Consider the following 22,016-nt stretch of genomic DNA (forward strand, 5'->3'; position numbering starts at 1 on the left):
AATGTTGCACCCAAAATTGTGGCTCATGTGAAAGCAGCACCCAAATCGTGGTGGCAAATTGTGTCGATCGTGGTGACATCTACAAGTGCTCGCCACGCTGATTGAGCAAATTTTACACATAGTTCATATGTGAGCCTGTATATCTGTTATCTGTGGCCGCACTAATTATGGAATCAATGGCGCCATCATTGGATTGCAACGTTCTTTCAATGCTGTTTCGACGGGTTTCGATTTCCATGTCCCGCGCAGTCGAATTAAAACTAGTTTTTTAAATATACTTAGAAATAATCATTAGGACCATATTTTGTCTGTTGATTATGTATATTAGTAAATAAATAAATAAATATTGAATTCAAGGTGCAAGGTTAATGAATACTGTATGTTAGGGTGAAGCCAGAGTGGGAGCGACAAGCGACGCGAAGCGATGCGAATATTAAAAGACCACACGGCGAAGCGCGACCGAATTTCGTCCACATAAAAAAAATAAACATGCAGGCCACAGTAAATACGATACGTTGCGTAGCGACGAGCGATTTTCAGCGCGACAAGCGACCAAAGCAAAGTTTTTCACGCGATTTACGAGCGAACAGAGGTTGAATTGATTTTTGTTATGACGGAACAAGATTATTCGATTGATGTTTGGATGTTTTTTTTTAACGAAGTGCGCTCTGGGATCAACAATATCGTAATTATCGGAACCAGGTTCCTGTGAAGAAGTGTTCGAAAGAAGTTACGGAAATATTAATCAGTATAGTTGGTTAGTATAGTCATGAAATTTTTGAGAATCTTTGGACAATTCTTTATACAGATGGTAATATTTACAGAACTCTCTTCTGTTTCGATTAATAGGATGAATTCCGAACTATTTATGATTTCCGAAGAAATAGTTGCGTACGCCCTCGGACATAAAAAAAACTCTTCGTCCGAATCCATTCTTTTGAAACTTTAACAACGAATGAAAATGTCAATTTTTGTTTACATCTGGTGCTTTTGATCATCGCTTCTAATTGCTTTTACTATGACTACCACGTCGAATTAGAAAATTTTCGGGTTACGCACTTGTCGCTCCCACTCTGGCTTCACCCTTAGGGTACTACATATATGGCACAGGCATGACACTATGAGTTAGTTCTTCTAAAAATAAATTTTCGTGGGGCACTAGTTCCACCTATATTGAACTGCGCGAACTATCTACTATCGGCACACCCTTGTGTTATGTAAACGTTTTTGGATGTTGAAGACAAAAGTTTATTACTCTCAACGTTGTTCAGAAAAATGACTTTCCTGGTACGTGAAACCGATTATTGGTTTGTGGTATATACATAGCTGTAATGTTTATTCTTTTTAGTTAGTTTTTCGCATCATCTAGACAATTTTTTATTGTGTTGGTAATGTTCACCTGAAATTAAGTGGCTTCGGGCCAGAAACTAGTAAATATCGTAACAAAACATGGGTTCGATTTTTGTTTGAGAATGAAAAGAAGGCACAATTCTGTATTTAGTTTTAGCGAGTTGTATTCAATCTGTATCTTGCATCACAGATAACAGATATACAGGCTCGAACTAAATTTTTCAAAATCCTGTGTAAGTTTTAAATTTGCTATACGTTGGAAACACTACTGTCACCTACTCGACTATTCGCCGCGATCTTTTAAAACGTTCCACTACGTTCCGGAACGATAACAAAATCCTCCTGCCTGTTATAGAAATATTTCAACTACAACAATTTGAACACTTATCACACGATTTCCCTAAGTGTTAAAGACAGCTTTATCTCCATGTCGCATAAATTACACGAGAATTCGATCGAAATAAAATAAAAATAAACCTGTCATTTTAACCAAGAGCAAAACAACAATCAAGGATGAAGTGAATGTTGCACCCAAAATTGTGGCTCATGTGAAAGCAGCACCCAAATCGTGGTGGCAAATTGTGTCGATCGTGGTGACATCTACAAGTGCTCGCCACACTGATTGAGCAAATTTTACACACAGTTCATATGTGAGCCTGTATATCTGTTATCTGTGCTTGCATGAAACCTATAGAAATCAATACATTACAGATAACTGTTTATGCATGGGAACTCTGTTGGTAAATGAAAAAAAATTGACACAGTCTAGATGACAGACTGGATGTTTTTAATAGGCTAACGTGGCGACATCATGACTTAAGCGAGTGCTGTCCCAACTGAAGTAATATTCGAAATGACCGTTAAAATTAATAATGAATCCAACTTGAGTGTCACGTCTGTTAGTATTTTGTATTGTGGTTATCAGCGAGGCATAGAATGCGACGGAATTTCCGCAGAATAGCGAAATAATGAGCGTCAGAGTCACAGGAGCTAAGTTGCAGATTTGCATGTAAATTTACCGATATATTCGATAAGCAGACTTTGAAATTTTGCAGACTTTTTACAGGTTTTTGAAACTTTTATATACAGTCGTCCAATTTACAGAGTTTCAAAATTGCGTCGTTGCTAGAGAATGTTACCTTTTTAATCTGTGATTTCCTTTAATGCACCAGACAATTTATTTCGCCATTCGCTCTAATCCTCGATATAAAAATGCTGTAAACTCCAGTACAACAGACAGCGAAGGGGTTAAAACAACTGTCTAACTCCTGATACCAGGTAAAATTATCACGTCTGCATAGTAGAAATTCTCCAATGCAAGTGTTAAATTTTATAAGTATGACGAAAAAAAACAAGAAGCCCAACGCAACTATAAAAGTCTGTAAATTGGACAATTGTATATAAAAGTTTCAAATGCATGTATGAAGTCGGCAAAATTGCGGAAACTGCTTACAAAAAATTCGGCAAATTTTCATGCAAATCTGCAACATGGCACCTGTAATTCTGACGCTCATTTTTTCACTATTCTGCGGCGATCCTATGCCGCACTCAAAACCATAATATAATTTCTAATCACATAAAACTAATATACAGGCTCCCATAAGCACTGTGTGTAAAATTGTGTCATGGCGATGGATACTATTTTGGGTGTAGCATTCACATGGTGACACTATTTGGTGGCAACATTCACTTAACGCTAAATTTTTGTTTTACTGTTGGTTGAAATGACCAGTAGTTTTATTTTATTCCGATCGAATTCTTGTGTGATTTAAATTACATGGAAATAATATTGTCCTTGACACTTGTGTGATTGTTGTTGTAGTTGGAATCTCTCTATAACAGGCAGCAGGATTTTTATCGTTCCGGAACGTGGTTGAACGTTTTGAAAGATCGCGACGAATAGTCGAGTAGGTGCCAGTAGTGTTTTTAACGTATAGCAAATTTGAAATTTACACAGGCTTTGTTCGAGCCTGTATATCTGTTATCCGTGTTATAACTAAAACCACAGATAACAGATATACAGGCTCGAACTAAATTTTTCAAAATCCTGTGTAAGTTTTAAATTTTCTATACGTTGGAAACACTACTGTCACCTACTCGACTATTCGCCGCGATCTTTTAAAACGTTCCACTACGTTCCGGAACGATAACAAAATCCTCCTGCCTACTATAGAAATATTTCAACTACAACAATTTGAACACTTATCACACGATTTCCCTAAGTGTTAAAGACAGCTTTATCTCCATGTCGCATAAATTACACGAGAATTCGATCGAAATAAAATAAAAATAAACCTGTCATTTTAACCAAGAGCAAAACAACAATCAAGGATGAAGTGAATGTTGCACCCAAAATTGTGGCTCATGTGAAAGCAGCACCCAAATCGTGGTGGCAAATTGTGTCGATCGTGGTGACATCTACAAGTGCTCGCCACGCTGATTGAGCAAATTTTACACACAGTTCATATGTGAGCCTGTATATCTGTTATCTGTGATTGCACGTCTTTTAAAGACTCGTCGATTTATCAAAAATTGTTCTGATAATATAAGATAATTTCTAAATAGGAATAAAAACCAAAGTCGAAATCATCGATCGTTCAACATATCATGTCAATTGTATGGATGCGCAGTGCTGCTGTTTTAGCGCGCACGAATTTTACATCTCTCTCCCCTACTTCTTCGTTCTAGATTCGACTCACCTGCCATCCTGGCAAAAAAGAATGTTGCCAATGATTTGTTCGGGAAATGTGAGAGCTCTTGTTAATCTTGTTAATATGATGTCCTTGTCAATGTATAATCCAAACCATATTCTTGAATGTTTAACAATTTTTAGGTATTCGTGATGTACAGCCCATCTGCTCTCAGTGAATCAATCATCTCGAGCCGGTCGCATCTTTGCACCCCTCGGTTTTTGCTATTCATACTTTGAAATATTTCAATATGCTATCCTCACTCATCAATAGCAAAACCGCAGTCAGATTTTGATTGTTTTTTTTTGCTTCTGGGTGTCGAGAGATCTGCCACTTCTCTCGAATCGGCAACGTTGAGTTCACTTTTCTCGTTGGTTCGTAGTGTTTGTCGGACGTGTTTTCTTGTGGCACCAGCAAGTAAGATTGCATTTCAGATGGTTATTTTCGTGACGTCGCTAGTGCATTCACTATCCCGTGAGTACAGCTAAGTCGTGAAATGTGAAGAAACTATTGCTCAGCAGATTACTTCGCTGTGATGCAACGGGCAATGTGAGACGGAGAAATTTTTTCCTATATGATCCCAGAAGGTCCCCCAGAGAAAGGAAAGATTTTTTCTTGTTGCTTTTCTTTCGCCTGAATCGGATATGAGGCTGTGTTAGTGTGAGTGGAGCTCATTCGTAGTCGGAGCAACGACGTTTTGCTTTCGGGAGGAAGAAGAAAATTAATGAAAACGTTCTCATTTTGTTACTGTTTTGTCGGACTGCAGTGTTGACAGATAAATGGGACATCAGGTTTGTTTATATTTTAGTTTCGACGCAAGTTCCAGTTGTCTTTTCGCTAGAAACAAAAAAAAAAAATTTATCCCAGAAACTATGGAATAGTAAAACTGTTTCTGAATTGCCTAATTATAATTGTTTAAAATAAATGGCAAAATAAACAAATGTTTTGCGAAATTAGATGTATGATCATATTGAATTTTTTTGCTAGTTGCGGTAGATAACTACCCCCTTATTTTAGCTGTAAAAATCGAATTTACGCTTGATTTTTTGGAAGAAACGTTGTTTTAATTATGTTTCACTGCATTAAAATATATTGTAAACATCTTGTACTGTAACACAAACTCAATTGTATTGTAATTCTTCAAATGCTATCTGATTGTTGGACAGTATTTGCAGATTTTTTTATTTTTGCTTTGATATATAAAACATTCATATCGAAAAACAGAAAATATAAATGAAATGCGGTTTTAATAAATCCAGAATCGAAGTGAACATATCAAATAGGTCTAGAATCAATCGACAGATTCTTGATTATTTGTCAGTTATAAAAATGCTCGTTAACTATTTAGTGTTGAAGGCAAAATAGTAATTTTGAATGTTCTTTCATTCTACACAAATAGACATGTTCGACGAAAGTTGATCACATTAGTTAATCATAAACAAGAATCAAATTACTTGATTATTCTAAAATTGAAACTAACGTTACAGTTCACCTAGAAATTAATTTTAGAGAATGTATACAACGAAAGGCTCGCAACGTCTATTAACCATCATGTGTTTTTTTAAGATGAAATATCAATATTGTCGCGTGTCATAATTTGGAATCGCTTTTGCAAGAGATTGGGGCAGTAACGTTACATAAATCGAGTAAATTAGGTTTGATGACGATTGTTTTGAAATATTGGATATGTCGCTTCTCGATATTCCAAACAAATTAAAAAATAAGTAGATTTTTGGAGCACAAAAAGTTTCAGTATAAACGTATTAAAACGACCATGTTATCTCGACAGTGGCCAACCTATGAAATTTATTGAAGTACCGGTTGTCGGACTGAAATGGGCTGATGGTTTCGATAGTCTGGCAGCACTAGCAAAAGTCAGACAGTGGTACTTGGCTGCTGACGGATAGCGAAAAACAGCAGTTTGGTGTGGTGCCGAAGAGGAAGTGAAGTGAACATAGTTTCGGAAAGTTTAGCAAAAATAAGTGCAGAAAAATATGATTCGTTCACCAGCAGAAGCCACCTGAAATAAGGACGTCGATGAAGTGATAACGGAATTCACTGTGCAGAACTGGAAAATTTCTCTAATCCTACAAGTGTAGTGAGTTTGTCTTGAAGAAAAATAGATCACGGTGAAAACAAAGAGAATTTAATCCAGCGGAAAAAGTGGATTTCGTTCGACATCGATAAAGTTGGAAATTTGACGAAGTAGCGCTTTGTGGAGTAGGTGAAGATAAATGTGTTGAGAGGTGAATACTGGGCATAGGAAATGGCGTGTTTGAACACATTGAAACTCGAGATAAAGACGCTGGAGCAGATATTTACGAAGAATCACGAAAGGTTCCAGATCCTGACCGCATCGGTGGATGAGCTAAGTTGTCGTTTCATCGGTCGCAACGGAAAGCAGTACGACATCCATGCTAATATTACGGTGAGTGCGCTGAACCTTGGCTTCGTTTTTTCTTTTTTTTTTTGCCTGAACAGAAACATACATACTTCGCTCGGTGCTCTTTGGGGTTCTCTGTCTCTTTCTCTTCCCCAAGTTTCGCTTATTCATTCATCTGTTAGATATGCCTGATTGAGTTTTTTTGGAAGATCCATGTTGATTGTGGTTCAATGCAGTTTTATCAAAGTTTATTGGTTTTGGGAGGACACTAAACTATATTTCTAGATTACTAGATATATTTCATACATACAAAAGTAACTGGAAAATATGTGTATGTTTTTGTTGTTGTTTATCTGGTGTGTTGGATTTAAATTGAAGCGACTATGAAACTTAAAACATGGAATGAGGCTAATTGATAAATCCGTTACTGTTAATGTTAAGAATGTACGCTTTCCGAGTTGTTTTTATCGGCCGTTATCACTAAAAAACGGTAATCGTATTCTCGGTAGCCGGCTACCCAGATCAATCTATAGAACCAATCTAACAATATCGTTTGGTTTTTGTGACAAGTAGGTGATATTTAATAAATCGATATAATAAATGTGAAAGTATTTCGATTAGTGTCTCTTGAAAGAGTTTAATAATTGTGGAAATTGTTTGGAGATCCAAATCTACTTATTATGTAAACGATAATATAAAAATTAGTTACCAATATGTCTCTGATGTTTATCACTCACTGTTCAGTGCATTTTCCTCCTTTGCAAAAGATCAGTAGCTGAATGTCGGTGTAATCGGAGGAAAGGAAAAGTTTCGCCTGAAGTACACGTGGACTTATTTTTTTTGAAATTTAAGAAAATGTTAAACTCTTAGTCTCCATCAAGCCAGCTTAAATAATTATGTATTTAGCATAATATGAAAAATACTGACTAACTATTTAGTTTTTACTATTTATCTATACCTTTTGACAAAAGATTGCTAATTGTGGATGAATATAATTTGTATACCCCAGAAACGGAGCTCTAAATGGCCAGCCTTCATCAATTTATGGAATGTTCTAACAGGAGCTGGTATAGTGTGATGAGTTAGTCGATGCCTTTCGTGTAGCTCACCTGGGTTCGAGTCTCACCAATCGAACATTGCATTATTTGCACTTGTTTGTTGCGAAGTTCGAATTTGCATATTCCAATGGAACGATAAATCGTAATATTCTTTCGAATCTATTTGCTAAGTTTCATCGATATTTGATATGATCCAGTGCATTATTCTCGAATGCATAAAATCAAAGCCAAATTTAGGATAAAATGCTTCTAAAATACTGGGATTCGTTTTACGTATAACTAAGCACTTCACTTATATACACTTTGATCCGACCTTTTCTTGGGTACGCTGCTGTTTTTTGGTCATCGTATTACAAAAACGACATCCAGGTTGTATTAAATCGATTGGACAAAAATTCTTTCGCTTCTCTTAATTCCGTCTCCAGTGGAACGATTCTCTTAATCTTTTCAGCTATCAGGACCGTTGTGAACTAATTGATTTGGAACCACAATCCGTTCGTCGTGATGTCTTCAAGGCACTCATTTTTATGTGTTATTTATTGCAATGTGAATTAAATTTAATTTAAGATTTAAGTTGGGTGTCCAGCCACAAGTGATGACTTTTCAGCCCTATTTTATACATGATTTGATTATTACCATTCAAACATAATTTATCTCCGCAATTCTGTGATTTTTTTGTAAAAAAAAATGTAAACTTACTTTACCCAATGATGCCGCCAGACAAAAATTACCCAATGATGCCGCCAGACCAAAATCCGCACCAAACCGTCACTCTCTGAGGATGCATCGGCTTCTCCATGATAACGTGCGGGTTTTCCATCCCCCAGATGCGACAATTTTGCTTATCAACATACCCGTCGAGATGAAAATGTACCTCATCCGAGAAGATGATTTTGTGGCAAAATTCGGCGTTTTCTTCAAAGTAAAACTGCACTATTTTCATGCGTTCCTCAAGCGTATACACAACCATTTTCGTTCAGCGCAAGGATAAAACTAAGTTTCTGTCAAATCAGAAGTGACATTAAGGTTACCAATGTCGAAATAACCGCTACACTGAAAGAACCGGCCACAAACTGAATGGTTTTTGCTTCATCCGATGGTTTTAATAGCGGACCTTACACGATCATTAAAAGTGTCATTACTAAGTAATGACACTTCTGCTCAAACGCTCGTCATTACTGCATTACTGTACATTATTACTTTTTAGCATTACACGTTCATTATTAATGATGAGTATTTGTAACTACTCCACAAAACTAGGCGGTTATTTTCAAATCAGAGTTTAGATTGTAAACATCGTCAATTTTTATTTGGTAGCTAAAATGGAATTGCGAAGAAAAGCATGCATTGCCATAATTTTAGCGATTGCCGCAGAGCGTCCTACAATACGGCGGTGCTGGATGAAAAGATGGTTGAGAAAAAAAGAGCGATACTCTCACGTTCGTTTGCTAACAGAAATTAGCATTAGTGACAAGGTGGACTTCCACAATTATTTCCGGATGAGCGAGGCTACATACATGAAATTGCTCAGAATAGTACAACCACATATTTCCAGACAGAACACTGTTATGAGACAATGTTTGTCTCCGAATGAAAGACTTGCGGTTACTTTACGTTATTTAGCAACTGGAAGATATTTTGAAGACTTAAAATTATTATGTCTCCAGCTTCCATCAGCGCTGCTATCATTGAAACGTGCGAAGTGTTCATATTCGTACTTCAAGAATATATGAAGGTTGGTTGAAAATAACAAATGTGGTTGAGCCTGAACACAACACATATTGATAATTTTACACATCGTGTAATTAAAAAATATTCGATATTCACTCTCTAAAAACATTTTTGTTGAAGAAACTAAAAGTATGCCTTGTTTTACTTTTCGAGTAATGTTTTTTTTTCAGTTTCCTAATTCTCCTCAAGAGTGGGAAAACATATCACATGAGTTCGGAATGCTCCATGGCTTCTGGAATTGTGTCGGATCCATTGATGGCAAGCATATTGCCATTCGTAAGCCAAAACATTCTGGGGCGCTCTATTATAATTATAAAGGATTTCACAGTATTGTACTGCTTGCAGTGGCAAACGCCAGAAAGGAATTCATAATGGTCGATGCAGGAATGAACGGACGAGTTTCCGATGGAGGAGTTTTCTATTATTCAAAATTTGGGCAGAAATTGAAACATAATACATTAAACTTACCTGATCCAGCACCATTACCGAACACTGCTGAAAAATTTCCGTTTGTTTTCGTTGCTGATGAAGCATTTGCATTGGATGTCAATCTAATGAAGCCATATCCCATTAAATCATTAGATAAAAATCGGCTATTGTACAACGGAAGGCTTTCAAAAGCTCGTGTGACTGTGGAAAACGCATTTGGAATCCTTGCGTCAAGGTTTGGCGTTTTTCAAAAAGCAATAAATTTGGAGCCTGGAAAAGCTGCTATTGTTACAATAGCAGCATGCTATTTACACAATTTTTTGGCCAAGGAGAATCCGGCATATTTCATCTGCAGGCCCAATGATGGATCTAATGAATTACTCATACCAAGTGTTCAAAATACATTGAGTCGAAATGCACCATCCAGTGCAAAACAAATACGGGAAAACTTCTGCAATTATTTCAACAACGAAGAAAATATTTATCAGTAACATTTTTCATCATGAGTGTAAATAGCAACTGTTTTTTTTTCTTTGATTAGCACACTTACTGTATTTCTCGGTATTTATTAGTGATTTATTATTTTCACAAAGAATTATAAATTCAATGAGCATCCTTTCTTCATATCTTCTTTGTTTTTCTGTGCTGTGTCACTAACGTTACAGGCTAAGACCAGTGACTTCACATCTTTTCACACGCATTTAGCTACCCACTGGTGGGCATGGTTTTACCGAATTGCTTGCTCGAAAATTTGTCTAAACCAATATAGAAATAGTCTTGAGCAAATAGGACCGTTTGCAATGGTCATCGAGAAAAGTGTAGAAACTTCCAAGGATGCCAGAATATTTCTTCAACAAATCTGTGTTCGATCTAAAACTAAATATATGTGTCCACTTCTCACGAGAACATTGCAGAACAAGAACAGTTTAGTTGCAGAAGACATAAAGGCCTTGACATTTTTCAAGCGTAGTCAATGTCAACATCCACTTTGGAGAGGAACTACAGGCGAACCATTTCTAATAGAGTATTGAGTTTTACATAAGACTCAGAGGAAAAACTTTTCTTTTTTGTTTTCTGTTGTGACTAATACCCAGCGAGTACCAAATTCTTCAAAATTCCTCTTCAAAGTGAATGTTGGCAGGTGGTTTGTTGGTCGTATTAAATAAGCGACACTTTTGCTCATTGTGTCTGTGACCAATTTCGGAAAGCTTATAGAGAATCGGTGAAACGCAGATTAATCTGTGAACCTGGCTTCTCTGGAAACTTCGCAGCTTACAGCGCACCCGAAATCCTTTATTAATTGTAAGGAAAGGAGTGACAGTTTATAAATATATATAAAGTATATAGCAACACTGCCATACATTGTTTTGCTTGCTTAGGCAATTTATTACTCTTTACCATATTTATTTTTTGAAATCAATTTGAAACAAATGTTTAAGTGTCCACGAAACTTGTGAAATAATATGCCAAATCATTCGCATGATGTTCACCAGTGTTAGCGATTTCGGTAAACATCAAATATGTACGCTGAGTATTTAAATTGGATTCCACAACGTTGGGAAAATTTGGCTCAGAGAACTCTGCTTGTGTTTCGGTCGTCGTTGTTTCGAGTGTGTCTAGGCTATCTAATGAAACTGGAATGGCAAGAACATGGGGATCCCCGTTTGTTTCTTCGTCATGAAAGGGTGTGATATTTGCATCACGGATATCCTGTAAAATTCGACCATATCAAAATGATTCGCAACATTTAAGTTGTGATACTCACCAATGATTCGCTCGCATTATGCTCGATGCAACCTTCTGATTGTGATAGTACTTGCTCGGTTGATGTGTTGCAAATAAGTGAATTAAATGAATGCAAATTTTCAGATATGATTTGATTATCTGGTATATACAACGAATCAGAACTGCATGCTGATGGAGTACGACCAATTTGAGCATTCATTGAGTCTATCGTCATACCGATTTCAATATTTCTATCGCGAACAGTTTCTTCATACGACGATGATCGACGCGGATGCCTGCTTGTCGAGCATGTTTCGCTCAGATTATTCGAGGTAGTGGAATTAGTTTTAATGTCATTTCGGTTCAAGTTTCCCAGGGTTGCTTCAAACAAAATGTCGTTTATTGCCTTTTCTGCGAGAATTTGTTGACGGGAATCAAGCGCTGCTATTTTTTCACCCCAGACCCCACCCACATTTTGCCAATGACTCTGAGAATCATTCTGTAGATATTTGCACGCCAAATTCAAAGGCTTTGTTTGCTTGTTGGCTGGTGAAACTTCACGCTTCTTTTTCGGGATCCTTTTTACTGGACTTATAGATGAGAATGACACTTTTATATTGCTCGATGAATCTGATTTTTGTGCTACCTAGTAAAAATTATACGAAATTTATAGTCACTGCTAGTTTGCTACTTTTTAACGTACCTCGGAATAATTTGAACTCAATTCCACGGGTTGTTCATTTGAACTTAAAAATTGCAACGAGCCGAAAACCCACGATGTAGGATAATATACATCGTTAGACCCAGCTCCAGATCTTTTAGAATCTAGAATTTTTTTTAATTCTTTTCTGTAATTGGATCGCAGGGTATTGATTTTTTGTTTTACATTGTTAACGTTAGCGTCAGGAAATATTTTACTATATATGGGCACTAGCGCTTCAAATGCTTTTTGCTTTTTAACTTTATTGGTATACGATGGATGTTTCGTATTCCATAGTTCTGGGTAGCCTTCATAGGCTTCAATAAATTGTCTCAGAATTTCATCCTTAGTTTTAATTGTGTCAGTCTCTGTGTCACTTTCACTTTCCATTCTTTTAACTGGATGATTACTCAACGGATAATATCAATTCTGATCAAAAAGTCACTTATATAGAAAACTTTAGAATAATTTAGAATCTACACAACTTCCCGATATGAGTGCGCTATATATTTTAAAATAGCGCGAGACGCGAAGTACAGTGTTGGCGATGTATACGCTAAACTGGTACATTATTTAATCAAGTCTGACTACACAGTTTGTCCTTAAGAACCTTATACACATTCAGTTTTCCAGAGAGTTTGTCGTCAATCTGAGTTGAGACGTAATTGTCCATCATTATGTATGGATTAGACATTTATCGAAAAGATGTAATACTTTCCTGAATGGAAAACAGTTGATTGCCGCAATATTCTTGACGTTACGGTTTTACAAAATATTCCGCACGATTTCGAAATTTCTATTGAATCAAAATAGAAAAACAGCTCTATCAGTTCATCTCTCCTCTATACTTTGGCTCAAGGATAAAAAATAGTGACTACTGATGCGATGGCTATTGGTACAATAGCCCTATTTCGATAGAATGTGAAAATTTCATTATATACAACGATCGAATGTTTTTAAATAATGATTTAATTGAAATACAAAATTGGATTGTAGATTGTAGGACTACCTTGATTACCGATATTGTCAACTTTTCAGTATTATATAAGTGATTTGGTATAATAAAGTATTTCACAAATTTTGGGATGCTTCATTTTTTTTTATTCAAACCAACAAAAAACAAACACTGTTCAACAACATAATTTTATTTTTATAGTGCAGGAAATACCTACTAGAAATAACTTAGACAAACAGAAACAAACATTAAAAACTAAAGCCGAAATTCGCAGTCGATAGAAATTATACGATTCGTAAGAAATACAGAATCGAGATAATCATCATGTGAAAAGTAAAAAAAAATCTACTTAGTATGGTTCAGCTTAAACTCCGACAGGGACGCTTTTTACATTTCATATCATTGAAGAACCGTTAACAATCTATAATTTTTTCACTGGCAACGAAGAATGAATTGCGAAACACGAAGCGGAATGTTTTATATACGAGTACGTGCACGGGACTTGTAACCAGAACTTTTCCTCAGCAATAGTAGATATTAACAATATTTTTTATCTTCGTTTAGCTGAAAATAAATTTGCTTTGTCATTGAAACGTTAAGGTTAATGAAACATTATTAATTTAAATATACACTTTGTCATTTCCAGAATTTTTTCCACGTATAGTTCTGAAGAGAATTTTTACTTCACGATTGTCAAATTTTCTCGTCTAATACAACTGACGATCAGCGATGCCAGATAGCAGTAGTATCATATCCGTAGATTATCATTTTTTTAGGAAGCTCTCGTGATGAAAAGCTTTTTTTTTTGCTCGCCAGACAACACTTGTTTCCGTAGTTATCCGTTGATATATTCAAATTTCCGTAGAAAAAAAACATTTTCCGTAGATTTTGTCTACGGATCCGTAAATCCGTAGAGAATGTTCAAATCCGTAGATCTACGGAGATTTCCGTAGATCTGACATCGCTGCTGACGATATTCAGCACTGTCACAAAAAATAAGAAGAAGAAATAATGTTGGTAATGATGGAAAATCCGGAATTCCATCATTACTCGTGTCATTACTGAACTCGTAGACCTTACACGATCATTAAAAGTGTCATTAATTTTTAGTAATGACACTTTTAATGATCGTGTAAGGTCCGTCGGCCATTCAATTTCCCCTCTGTCAAAAACAAATTGGTTTGTATGAATATCATCGAAAATTTGTTTGAAACACATACACTGGTAAATTGAAAGAATCCAAAGTGTAGATGATTTTCGTTTATAAATTTGTCACCATAACAGCCATATAGGATAAGTGTTCCCAACAAAGTTCGAAATGATCAGATTTGATGAAACAATGTTGACAATTAACATAATGTCCCACACATTTTCGTCAACCAAGATAATGGAAAAAATTTCGATTCATACTAAGCTTTACAAACATTGGGACAATATGTTAAGAGTATTTGCAAGAGTTTTCGCATTAGAATCGAAGGACGCCGAACAAAATTTAAGGATAATCGCCATTTGTACAATTGAAAACTTTATACCTGAACGCAAATATTTGTACGTAGTTTATTTTACACCTAATGTAAAATATTGTCAGGGGCGCAGTATCAATTTATTTAGTTGAAATAGTTACAAAATAACGGTTTACTTTAATGCATTGAACTGGTTGAAGCTGCAATTTGTTGTCCACTATAAGATTTGAATATTTAACATATATTTCCATTAAATTAAGTATTTTATATCCAAAAAAAAATAATACTGATTATTGGAGATGGAAACAATTTCTTTAAAATAGCAAGAGTAAAATTAAATTTATTCAAATTTTAATTTGGTTCATTTTCACATACGTGTTATTATAATTAAAATATACACATATTTTGAACCGATCAGCACTATCACCCGATTCATCAGGTAGTCTGTTGCTTCTAATCATTTGGACACCTCTTGGAATTTCGATAGTTTCTTAGAATTTTGATCTGCTTCGCTTGGTCGTATTTTTGCTGTTCATAGAACGGGTTATAATAATTGAATGATTCATTACCAAATCTATGAAAATTCTCTTACACTGATTGCACCTGGAATTACCGAGTTTCAAACTGAAAAACATGTCCCAACATTGATCGTACTATTCATCGATAAACTTCTAATGGCTGGCTGTATGCAACACCAAAGATTTCTTCGTATTTCTCCCCTAACTGAAATAACAGAAAAACAATTGATTTAATAGTTAATAATGTCTCAAGAAACTTACCTTACGTCATGGTAGTGAAAATAATAAATTAGTAAATAATTAGTAAGTTTTCATATATGCTACTTAACCACAAAAAAATCAATAAGATTCATTGTAACAGAATCATTGAAACTTTTTCAGTAAAACTTAATTGTTCTGTATGAACTATACTAGTAATAATGGAGATGGTCGAATCAAGTGAAATATAATTTCAATTCAATGTACTTTGTCATGTCAAGCCAAAAACTATACACTTCGAAAATCGCCTATTATTAACGTCCAAGAACATGTAATATTCTTTGACATGAAATTTATTAAAGCAAAATAAATGATACTGATAGATACAAATAGAATGTCAATTATCCGGATTCTTGAAGATTTTGAATTTATTACATCAAGGTGCAATATACAATCTTAGAAAAACAAAATTTCCAACGTTGTTTGTCTAAAATTGAAATTACCCTATAATCACATGAACTCTAAGACTCTCAGTTCAATGAATACTCACCAAAGTACTCTGACACAAGGTTTGCCATCATTCTTAATCACTGATAAATAAAATTCATATCACCACCACAATACGTATCGAAAAAAAACTTCAAAATCACAACTCCTGTTAAAATAAACGCTTTTTTTTACATTCTGTGATTGGTTTTTCTTACAAGTTATTCAATGTTTGGTATGATTATAGATGGCATACTTACAATTATTAAATCAAGCTCATCTGAAGCTGACATGCAACATATGGAAAAAAATATTTTATAATGTATAGGAAACGCCCTGATAATCAAAGTTTCATTCAACTTTAGGGAGAAAAAAGTTCGTGCGTGTTCGACTGTATGAAAAATTACAAAATAAAAATACTGCTTGCATGGAATGATTTTTGCAACGGGAATACCATAGAACACATTAATTTCGATTCAAGAAAACATACATACAATTATAATACAATTCCATATTTTTATGCCATTCATATAAATAGTGAAAGAGAATACGAAGAAATGTGTAAAAAATCCTTTATTGTTCAACATAAAATTATTCGAACTTGTTCTATAATTTATTTTTAGGAATAAATTCTTCTGAAGGATTAAAGTGAGAATTGGTAATATACATTCAGTCTGATTCATGACTAACATTTCAAAAGTAACTGACAGCTTTATAACATCTGGATGGAAACCACACATAAAAGAAGTGAAACTATATGAATATTGATCATATGATAATACATATTTTTCTACCATTCAATAGTCGGAATTCTCAATTATTTATCGCATTGAATGAAGTTTCATTCAAAATGCGGCTGGCGTAGTTAAAAAAAAAGTTAGATGGCGAATCCTGGGGTGGCATTATGTATCTCGATTCGACTGAAACTTTATCGAATCGACCACGTTTCGTATTATGGTTCTCGATTCGAAGTCGATCATCGAGCTTCGTTCGACTTCACTCGAAGAAGTATTAGATTATCGAGAAGGTTTGGCATTATGGAACCAAAACAATCGAGCTCGTAAACGACTGAACTCGATAAGAAATGGTCGAAAGCATTATTACTGTCGACTATGAGTTTTCGAATACGTTTCTTTTTTATTTAGGTAGTTATCGATAACATCTTAGATTTTCATAAACATATTAGTATTGATAATCTTTATTTTAATGCATTGTTTTGTATATCGTTATATATAATTTGTGTATTTGGCATATTATGTACAAGTCGAACTGTTTAGAAAGCATATTAATTGTAAGCTGCGTGGTGTCAAAGACATCATATTAACAAGATATCCAGCTCTCACATTTCCCGAACAAATCATTGACAACATCCTTTTTTGCGAGCATGTCGCCCTCAGGTGAGTCCGAATCGAATCTCATACATAGAAGTAGAGGAGAGAAATGTCAAATTCGTTCGCGCCAAAATAGACGGGCCGTGCACCCATACAATTGACATGACATGTTGAATGAGACGCCGTGCGATGGCGTTGCTGAACTGAAAATTGAGATCGCTCCAAGCTGACAGGGTCTGGTGGTGTTTACCTAAAATAACAAAAGTGAGTCGAAACTAACCTATGCCCAGTAACTGTAGTTTGTAATAAAATTTCTGAATCCTGTGGAATGAAAACGTCACTCAAACGGATTGTAGGAAAAAGCTTATTCGCTCGATAACAATGAACAAATAATGTTTTTACTTATATGTCTAACTCAAGTAAATTGAAAAATTTGTCCAAACACCTTGAAAGCAGTCACGTACCCAGAGGGGGGGCTCGAGGGGCCCGGGCCCCTCCCGAAATCAAAAACAGATATATAATTATTAGAAGGTCTAAGACATGTTTTGTAGAAATAACAAGACAGTGAACGTAAAGAAATGTAACACAATAACAGTTTCGGTGGAAAAGTTTAAAGTGTCTGTTAAAAACACCCGTAAAAGGCACACCGAGAATTAGGTACGTAAGCAATCTTCAGTAACATTATTTTTTTATCTTTGGGCCCCTCCCGAAACGAAATCCTGGGTACGGGCCTGCTTGAAAGTATTTAGAATATGCCAAAAGCATCACAATCTCGTGCTATTAGCGTGTATTTGACTCTTCAATAGTACCTAAATAGATTATGAAGACTACAAAGAATGGGTTGCTCCTGGTATATTAGCTAAAGCAATATCTCCTAATAAATATGATAAAATACTACAAAGAAAGCTGCAAAACCTGAAAGCCTTCGATTAAAACTACACATATGGATGACGTAAATTTTATTAGACCTGAAACATTACATGAAAAACACAGATTTTTTTTTTATTATAATTTCAAAAGTTCATCGATAAATTGTGTACAAGAATACGCTTGAAAAAATTCTTTACGTTTTCAAATGGAGTGGAAACGAATCTGCTTCTTGATTTAAATTTCAGAAATGTGTTCATGTTAATTTCGTGTGGCAACTTAAAACTGCAGTATCACAAACAGTTTGCTTCTTTTTAGTACTTGAACTGAATAAATGTAATCGAAAATACTCGAACAATAATTCAGTTTAATTTTTTTCATGATTGCAATGTATATGGGTTTGTTTACCTATGTATGTTATGACCAGAGATGCCAGATATTTTCATAGAAAATCTGTATTGATTCGAATAAAATAACTGTATTTATCTGTATTCGCTAGTAAAATGAAATTTCTACAATACAGTTATGTTAAAAGGTGTTATTCCAAAAGATTATGGTTATAGTGTGGTAGATTAAATTTCATATCTTATATTATATTCATCGACGAAATTTTATAGCTTTTACCTATCAACAACAATTGAATTATGGTGCCATACACTTGTCTAATTTTTTCACTTCATAAGTTGAGATGGATTTCCAAAACCCAATATGCAACGTCGAGTCAGGTAATACAACTGTCAGTCTGGCAATAATGTTTCATGATGTCAAGACTTGTCTAACTTTTAAGTTCAATTTAGTTACAAATTTTAATATAAATGGACTTCAGTGTTCTTCATTAAATATCTGCACAAAAAATATATATTTTAAAAAGTGATTTGTACGTTGATTCCTAAACGTGTATCTCGTCATTGCAATCAAATACTAATAGATAGCTCAAATACTAATAGATAGTTTAATTTTTTCCTTAATACTTATAGTGAAATCTGTATTAAATTCAAGAAATCTGTAAGAAATTTGTACTCTGTATTAAATCTGTATGCGTATGTAAAAATCTGTACAATACATATATATCTGTATAAATGGCATCTCTGGTTATGACAGTTCGAGCAGCGTCAGTCGAAATCTAGTACCACATTGTTAGGATCTCGATCACGAGGTCGAAAGCGATACGTAATGCCTCAGTTCAGTCGAATCGACTTCAAAAATAATCGTTTCGCGCAACTCGATTCGAGATGCATAATGTCAGCCCTGTATATACTAACTCCTCAATTGAAGATTGCAGCGATTTTTGTCGGAATTCGCTTATAATATTATGTGACATTACATCTAATGGTTCTATATTTGTGAGTCAGTGTAATTCATTTGTACTTAATCAGGGAGGACGCTTTAAAATCATTTTCACAATTTTATTCTGTATCCTTCGAATCGTTTTCTTTCTGGTGGAACAACTTTACCAAAATTTGTACTACATAAAGCATACCTGGTCTGAAAATTTATTTATGAGTTAATGTTTTGTTCTTAAAACAGAGATTACAGGAATTGGCATCACTGCCAGTGCGACGCGGTGTCCTGGTGCTACTCTCAAAAAAGTATAATTTCAATGTGTTGTTTGATACGTATAGTTAAAAATTTGGTTGAAACAGTTATTTTTAGTGAAGTGCAGATGTGGCAAGTGAGTGTTTAGTAGTGAGAGTGCTATTCATTGAATAATGTTGATCCGCGAATCTAAAGATGCTCAAACGGCGGGAACTGAGAATTTACCGCCTCAAAATTCAACGATGTTAACCTGTTAACCGATCGAAGCGCCGTCTGCATGTCATTGTCGGTGTTGTCGGATTTCTATAAAATGTGTGAAAGTTAAAAAGTCGATCGTGTCCTTCAGACTGAAGGTCTAGGGTTTGTTCTACAAAGGACCCATTCGCGAGTGTTTTTATTTTATTCTTTCAGTGGTCGTGTTTCATCTCGCGTGGTTGACAGCAGAGCGAGTGGGAGAAAAAGGATACTGGTGAAATCGTTCCTTGGAGATGTTTTATATTTTTCTAACTTATTATATTTCTCCTGAGTATCAAAAATCAGGTTTTGTTGAGATCATATTGTACACCAAAACATATCCGGATCTCTTTCCCTCCCTACTAACAAATCTCCTATCCCGTGATGGTCGTGGAGATACAGTGGTACCCGCGGTCTCTAGAAACATCGGATCCTTTCCCTCAGTAGCACAACCTTTGGTCGTAGCCAGCGTCGTTATTGATCATTTAATAAAAAGTTAGGAGTGAGTGGGTATGTACAGTGAAAATGATTTGCTTCTCCCAAGCTTCATTTCTTGGTTCATTGTACATTTCCACTCATTCGGTCAATCACGAAGTGCAACTACGGGCGATCTGCTTCTGCTCAGCTCAGCTGTTCTTAAGACAGAGCTTACAATTTCTGTTTATAAGAGGATATAAACATTTAATATATTTATTACACTTTGCCTGGGTTCCTTCAATGTGGTCCTTGAAAGTCAGCCATTCAATTTGATAATGTGATTATTGTTTGGTTTAGCTCTTGGCTTATGATGGAAGATATCAAAGCACTTTTAGTTTCTGACTTAATACTATCATTGCGTCGTCGCAATGAACGATACCAAGCCTGTTTAAGGATACTTCGAGCTAGAACCAATTATGCATTTTATGAACCTTTCCTTAGTGAGTGTCGCCTGCTCAATTGCTGTTTTTATTTGTTTTTAAGGGATAATTATTAGTGAAATTAATAAATTATGTGTACAAGTGTTGTGCGAACGGTGCATAATGCTGATCCGCTGAATACTCGTCTAAATCTATTGAATCGGTGGTCCGATTTATTGAATTTTTTGTTTACCATTGTTGATAGCATTTTCCTTTAACGTATTAGGTACTGATGAATATAGTCCCATACTCGCACACGAGACAATACATTTCATTTTTCATTTTGATCTTGAAACCTCGTTTGCGAAAATACAGTTTCACTAATCGAGCTAAAATTTTACATAGTTCTTATGGGAACCAAGAGGATCACTAAAAGTACGGTGGATTGTTATAGATATCTTACAATTGTTTCGTACATGAAAAATATCATTGATAAAAAACGTTTCACTCATAATCTGATTCACTGTCTGGTTCAGGAAAGCAATTCACGCATTTTAAAATGCAATTGCTTGAGCGCACAATCCAGGTGGGGAGCTTTGTGGGAGTATTCAATGCAAACCTTGTAGCGCTAATTATTGAGTAATTTATCCCAGTAAACGCAGCATTCGTCCAAATCATTCGATGGTTCGGAATCTTCGCTCAAAAAGCTGCTGATGCCAAATGTGATTCAGGGCGTGGAACATCTCACGAATTATTTTAACTTTTCGTAAAAATGTGATAGTCGACCAGTTATTTCTGTAAATGTGGCTTAGTTAACACAAAATTGCAGTGAAAAACAAGGTTTTTTAAGAACCCTGAAGCAATATAATCTAAATATTAATGACAGATGTCTAACCTCTTGAAACTATCGACATCGGCTGTTACTGTACAATATTCATAACAGCCAGAGCCATCTTTTGAAAACGGACCGAACTAATTTCTACTCTCAATACTACCTAAAAATTCTGGAACTAGACATTTTTACTCTAGACGAAAAAAATCACTTTCGCACTCACCTACTACTAAGGCTCAACTGAGCTGACTGCAGTTTATAGTCTGGTCCACTTACAGTTAGTGGATGGTCTCCCCTAAACAACGACGTCTTTCTTATATCATTCTTATAGAAAAAGTTTGTACATCAACTAGTATAACTTACTAAATCAAAAAGTTCCCAGACCAAAAAAACAAACCATTTCAAGGACTTCCGGAACCGGAATCCGAGAAGTCAAAGTCGGTTCGTATTTGTTTTTTTGGTCAAATTTTGATTTTTATGCGACTTTTGTGTTTTGTGTTTTGAACGAAGGTTTATTACCCTTTATTAAAATCTAAATTTATATCTTTAATTACTTACAAATTGGACTAGCTTTGAACTCAATTTAGAATTTCTTATAATCATAAAATGTTGATTTATATGGCCTATAGACCATTCATTTAATCTAATGTCGTTTTCGCTTGAGAAAACTGAAACTGACCCAGGGTAGTTTCAT

At 35.2% G+C, this 22,016-nt stretch overlaps 1 protein-coding gene across 4 annotated transcripts in view; it reads left to right on the forward strand.

The window, feature by feature from the left end:
* Positions 1–4,344: 4,344 nt before the first annotated feature.
* Positions 4,345–22,016, forward strand: part of LOC131427469 (ubiquitin-conjugating enzyme E2 Q2) — a 65,337-nt gene continuing 47,665 nt past the window's right edge. Inside the window, exons 1-2 of one of the 4 annotated variants that reach the window (XM_058590688.1) lie at positions 4,345–4,457; positions 5,830–6,468. In XM_058590688.1, coding sequence (XP_058446671.1) covers positions 6,307–6,468 — 162 coding nt within the window. In that variant the 5' untranslated portion in view covers positions 4,345–4,457; positions 5,830–6,306. Of the gene's footprint in view, positions 4,832–5,829; positions 6,469–22,016 lie in introns of all 4 variants that reach the window. The other 3 variants (XM_058590685.1, XM_058590686.1, XM_058590687.1) reach the window with 3 other exon arrangements.

This window comes from Malaya genurostris, chromosome 2, assembly GCF_030247185.1.
Source record: "Malaya genurostris strain Urasoe2022 chromosome 2, Malgen_1.1, whole genome shotgun sequence".
Classification (NCBI taxonomy): domain Eukaryota; kingdom Metazoa; phylum Arthropoda; class Insecta; order Diptera; family Culicidae; genus Malaya; species Malaya genurostris.